At 40.7% G+C, this 5,743-nt stretch overlaps 1 protein-coding gene across 2 annotated transcripts; it reads left to right on the top strand.

Annotated features, from left to right (window-relative positions):
* The first annotated feature begins 1,208 nt into the window (after positions 1-1,208).
* LOC135704285 (SET and MYND domain-containing protein DDB_G0273589-like) lies at positions 1,209-3,458 on the top strand. Of its 2 annotated transcripts, none has more exons than XM_065225749.1 (3): positions 1,209-1,373; positions 1,435-1,775; positions 1,844-3,458. In XM_065225749.1, exons 2-3 carry the CDS (start codon positions 1,456-1,458, stop codon positions 3,222-3,224), a joined length of 1,701 nt encoding a protein of 566 aa, XP_065081821.1. In that variant the 5' UTR covers positions 1,209-1,373; positions 1,435-1,455; the 3' UTR covers positions 3,225-3,458. The 2 variants fall into 2 exon arrangements, with proteins under 2 accessions (XP_065081821.1, XP_065081822.1); XM_065225750.1 differs by having other exon boundaries at positions 1,209-1,377.
* Positions 3,459-5,743: the final 2,285 nt, after the last annotated feature.

The following is a 5,743-nucleotide window of genomic DNA, read 5'->3' as shown; positions in this document are numbered from 1 at the left end:
TATAGACTTACTTGTACCGGGCTGTCAAGTTGTGCACCCGGTTTTTAATCTCATCCGTTGTAACCGCGTGTCCATGCTGCTCAAAAAGAACCCGCATTTCCTCGAAAACATGATTATTTTTTCGAGCCCCACGCAGATCTTGCAACTTTACTTCCCACATTTCGAGTAGCAGATCAACTTGATCGGGTGTCCAAGGATTTCGTTTGCTCTTCGTGCGCTTTCTTTTCTCCTCCATTGTAATATTTAAAATGTTTTTAGCAATTGAAAATGTACTCGTAACATAAAAAAAGCTAAAATGGAACGCGAAATTTAAAAACAAAAATGGAACGCGAGACTGAACGAACTCAAGGAAAGGTGTCAGAATTCTGAAGATGACATTTTGAAGAAAAAAATGCCGACCAGCTCTATCGTGGCCGTGTTGCTAGCAGTCACTCAATCAATTTCTGACAAGCATGGATCGTGATATGAGCTATATCAAGCACTCTTCGTGATATAGGTTGACAGATCGTTGTATGGGATATCACGTAATATAGAACGTGATATAGCTGCTATATCACGAATCGCTCTATATCACGTGATATAGTGCGTAATGTGAACGGGGTATTATAAAAGCCATGTGTAACCATACACATACTATTCATTTGACTCATAAATTTTATGTGTGATTCTGGGTGGATTCTGTTTATGTGTGGTCACATGAAAATCATGTGGAATTTCACATGGAAATTCGTCCATAAAAATGTGTGGGTATTAGTGCATTAATTTTGTTTATGGATGCAAATCATTTGCGTTTCCAATGGAAACTACATGAAAACTATTTTCGGTGTAGTCCTCTCTCCGAAAATTTTTGCGCCCTTTTGTGTTCACCACTCCTCTCTCCCATTTTTGCGGAGTGATTTGAGGTATGGGCGCAATTGCTTTTGGAAACAAACACATCAATCGCTGATTTTTTTGCGAATTACAGCTCAATATTCAAAAATAATAACACAATCAGGCAGCAAAATTATTTGGTATAGTTTATTTACGGGATAAAGCTTTTATTCGCGAAAAATCGACGGTTGACGTGTTTGCTTACAAAAACAATTAAGCCCAAATTTTAAATCACTCCGGAATATAGAGAGGATGAGGATGTGAAATGAATCAACTTCTTTGAACCTTGTATTTTGTCATTGGTCTTGACTGTGACGAAAGTGAACAGGGCTAAAACCGTTGACTCTGAATTAGGCACGTTTCTTTTCTTTTGGCGGATCCGATTTCTGTTAGTGCTCGTGATGCATTTTCGTTATCAAATGGATTGAAATCGAATATCTTAAAGTTTACATTATAGATAGTTGAGTGTTCCGAGAACAAACTTTCATTACATCGCGTCTGTGGTGAGTATGTAAATTGTGTCCTTTAGTCGCAGATTGCTTCACGCAAGGAAATCTTCCGCAGAGAATAAAGCCTCCGTTCAAAATGGATCTGCTGCAGCAGCTACACCGTCTCAACCGGAAACCTATGTCCAACTACACGGTGGAATGTTTCAATCGGGCCCCACACCTGCAAAATGCTGATGTAATAGCCTATCGTACCTACGTGCTTAAGAATGGTCCCTTCATCGACGAAAGCGTCGCTGCGGATTTACTCAAGAGCAACAAGAAAGCGTCCGAGGTGCGCCTGGTGGGCAATCGGTTGTTCCTGGCCAAGGATTCCAAGGCGGCTCTCGAGAAATACAACGAGAGCATTTGCTGGGCCGAAGGCAACTCTGAGGATTTGGGGATCGGCTATGCAAATCGGTGAGTTGGGTTGAAGGGGTATTTTCGATAGTGGGTTAGGCTAATTAATTACAAGTGGGATTTTGCAGATCTGCAATCTACTACGATATGGAAGAGTACGAATTGTCCCTGCACAACATAGAGCTTGCCAAGAAGCACAGCTATCCGCAACGGTTGATGCCGAAGTTGCTCGCTCGAGAACTGAACTGCAAGGAGAAAATAACAAACGGTCATTCCAAACGTGTTCAACGGTGTCTGAAGTTGGCAATGAATGTGGAAGTAAACCCAAAGAGACCCTTCATGGCTGCTGGTATCGAACAGAAGGAGCTTCCCAGTTACGGACGAAGTATGGTGGCTGAACGTGCCTTCAAGGCGGGAGATGTGATCCTGCAGGAGCAAGCCATACTGACTTCAATAAGTCCGGAGCTGAAGTTTAAAAATTGCAATCATTGTTCGGTCGACAACTTTCATAGCTTGATTCCCTGCCCTAATTGTGTCTCGGTCATGTACTGTAGCGTGGAATGTCTGGAGAAGGGACTAAAGTTCAGTCATCGGTTCGAGTGTGGCATTGCAGAAAAATTGCACCACATTTCCTACGGAAGCAGCCGGATTTTCATGGGAACGAGAGCGTTCTTCTACGGATTGACTCTGTTCAATGATGATGTGCAGAAGATGATGGAGTATTGCAAAGCGAATGATAGAACGGGAGCCGATCCGTTCACCCTGGACTACACGGACTACGATCCACTGGAGGAATTCAAGATTTTCCACAAGGCCAAACTTCCCACCAACAAGTTTCTGTACGAGGACTCGTTCCGATTCTACGCTGCAGTTTACTATTCGATATATATAAAGCACCCTCTGGTGCGTTCCATCGTCACCACAAGAGCCCAGAAGGATTTCATGCTCCACAGCTTTCTGGATTACATGCGCATCATCGGATTTTTGATCATTGGACCTCGGCAGAACTTTACCAACCAGCTGTACTCGATTGCGTCTGTTTGTAACCATTCGTGCGATCCGAACACTGCCGCCGCCACCTACTTCGGCCAGCTCAAGTTCATCGCCATCCGGCCAATCTCGAAGGGCGACCAGATCCTGGTATCCTACGGTCCGCTGGCTAGAGAGTATTCGGATAACGAAAGACGCCAAGCCATAAAAATGTACCATTTCAATTGTCTTTGCGACGCGTGCAATGTGGTCCAGTTGCGATGCAAGTTATCAGCTGCCAAAAAGCTTCCGCCGATTCCATACAAGCATCTGATCACTGTTCAAAAGCTGATCGAAGATCCGAATACCAACGATGCGGGCAAGCTGAACATGTTACAGCAGTTTGCCGAACGGTATGTGTACGCACATCCTCGGAATGACTACGTCGTACTGCTGGACATCTACCGGGAGCTGCTGCTCACCATGTTCACCAAGGAAGTGCAGGATCAACTGCGAGCCAAGGCGAACCAATTGGCTTGATTTTGTTTTGCTTCACCGTTGAAACGGTTGTGTTTATTTTTTTTTTTCCTTTCATATTGAATTTTAATTTTTTGTTTTTTTTAAAGAATTGAATCACCTAATTGCTTCTGTTGATTTAAAATACACTATATCGAATGTTGAGTCCTCGACACATAATGAACTGTTTTTTTTTTTCATACCGTGTATAATCAAATTTGCCGCTTTTCCACTGAATATAACTGCATAAAAATACATCAACAACTGTTACTTTAGTCAAACGTACTACCTAGGGCCATGAGGAAGTTGTTGAGCTCCGTCTTTGCGGTTTTAATATGCACGCAGGTGCTAACTGCTCCAGTGGTAGACGAAGGCGACTCGGTAAGAAACCCCTGATTTCCCCCCGTATAAACTCATTCTTCTATCATCCCTCAGGAGATGAAACGATTCGAACTGGAAGCGCAGCGGCGCACGAGACGGCAGTATAATTCTGCTGCCGAAGACGGACAACAACCGATGGATATGAATACTGCTATGACAATGCTGTCCTTTCTAGCTAGTGGTATGGTCGCCGGTATGGGTTGGGGCTAATTGAAGGCCTTCGCGCGAAGATTTAATAAATATCTGTTATATTAAACCATATACCTACATTTATTTGCCTGATAGTAGGTTCTTCCTTCGTGGATCATTATTGAATGTCACTTTTACTCCAAGATTAATATTCTTCCCTCACGTACTAACATAGGTATCCTGATCACCTTCAGTGCCATTCAGTGAAAGGTTTCCATCGTGGATGATTGATGAAAAAATCTGAATGCGATGTTGAGGATAAATTGGGTGTATGATGAGGATGTGTCGTTCCTCTTGACATAATCGAAAAATCCTAAACAACATTCCTAGGCTGAGATTTTAAATCTTTTCCAAGAAAACAAAATTTTTCGAAGCCGCATTCGCTTATGTACATTTTGAAATTCATAAATTTTAGTGATAAATGTCCTTTAACTGAAACTTGTTTCAGTTTAAAGAAGCATTAATCTTCTATGAAAAAATGACAGCTTAGTTCTTAGACATTTTTATTCCTCATTTGGTATCGAACATTTTTTTAAATACAAAGTAAATTGCAAAATTCAAACCACATTTACCATACAGCTTCCGGGCCTCTTGCTTCATGTGAATGTTTGGCATCGTTTTTATCATATCTCATGATAGCAGAAAATATACCACCTCTTGCGCCAATGCCAACAACTTTTCCAAATTCATATCATAGCTAAACGTCCCGCTGAAGGTTTGACGTCGGTTTCTATTACCTTGCCCCAACCGTGCCATCGGAACTAGTGACCTCTTCCACAGGCCCATACGTTCGTCTATCATGTTGTGTTTATTATTGAGATTTTCCTTCTGCATATTTTGAAGCGGGTTAGATTTATTTTTTCAATTGACTATATATTTAATGAAATGCTTACCTGCTCCTGAGAGCTATCGGCGCCATGTACATGAGTCGCTATTAGAGTAATCACTATTGAAATAATTGCTATCCTCATGACTAGGAAACAGCCGTTATCCTATATATTTGGCAACATAAAGGTAACCATCGGTGGGCTTCCTAGAGAATAGCATTTTTATTGATTCTCGAGGGTGCCGGATTTTCTTATCGTGTTTAACAGTCGTTACAATATTTAGTAAACTATGCTAAGCGTGTGTAAATAAAACTAGATAAGAAATTACAGAGCTGGTGTACCAAGATCAAGTAAGTATTTTCTTTCTAGACTTCACGCCAAATTTTGATACCAATTGCTGAACAGAGTTCAGCAAAATTAAAATTTACTGAGAATCCAGCAAAAAATTTGTTTGTAGGATGACCAGTAAAATGCGGGAACTGGCCAATAAATTGCAATATATCATATCAGCAGGCTATTTTCCACATATAGAAATTGAGAGAAGTGGGAATAATTCGCTTTCGATGTTGTAGTCAAAAGGGTTTTTAAGTGGGGAAGTCACCGTTGATGGCGCTTAAGTCGAATAGGAATCTTTACACAAGTTTATATAGAAATTTTGTTCGACCCTTCATGTCTGTTCTCTGTGATGTCTGTTCTCTGTGATGTCTGTTCTCTGTGATGTCTGTTCTCTGTGCTCGAAAGGAAATTTGTGAAATAAGAAGTAAAACAAATCCTAGCTATTTTTGCATGATGATTTTGCTTGATTGCATTTTTTTGTAAAGTCGCCGCGAAATATCAGCTGGACTTCATTCGAGCAGATAAAATGACGGTTAACTACCACTCGAACTTTGAAATGAAACATTATTTTAAGATTTTTTCTTCTAGAACCTCGAGAAAAGTAGCCAACATTTGTGCGTTTCACAAAAAAAAAATAGAAATTAGTTGGTCCAGTTTTGTGAAATCGCTGGTACACACAAAAAATAATCATTGATAAAATTAAAAATAACATTGGTAGAATTGAAAGTTTGCGTTGGTTATTTTTGGTAGAAAGCGGATAGCACAGACAAACATACATAACACTCGTAAGTTGTTAATCGAACAAGCATT

This window comes from Ochlerotatus camptorhynchus, unplaced genomic scaffold (assembly GCF_037179485.1).
Source record: "Ochlerotatus camptorhynchus isolate MF236.1 unplaced genomic scaffold, CSIRO-AGI_Acam_v1.1 ptg000022l, whole genome shotgun sequence".
In the NCBI taxonomy this organism is placed as follows: Eukaryota; Metazoa; Arthropoda; class Insecta; order Diptera; family Culicidae; genus Ochlerotatus; species Ochlerotatus camptorhynchus.
Note: the sequence above shows the minus strand (reverse complement) of the source record. Positions and strands in the feature narration are given on the sequence as shown.

Coding starts and splice junctions, on each gene's coding strand:
- LOC135704285 (XM_065225749.1), top strand. CDS start 1,456: ATGGATCTGCTGCAGCAGCTACACCGTCTCAACCGGAAACCTATGTCC. Junction 1,776..1,843: donor GGGATCGGCTATGCAAATCG/GTGAGTTGGGTT, acceptor GGGATTTTGCAG/ATCTGCAATCTACTACGATA.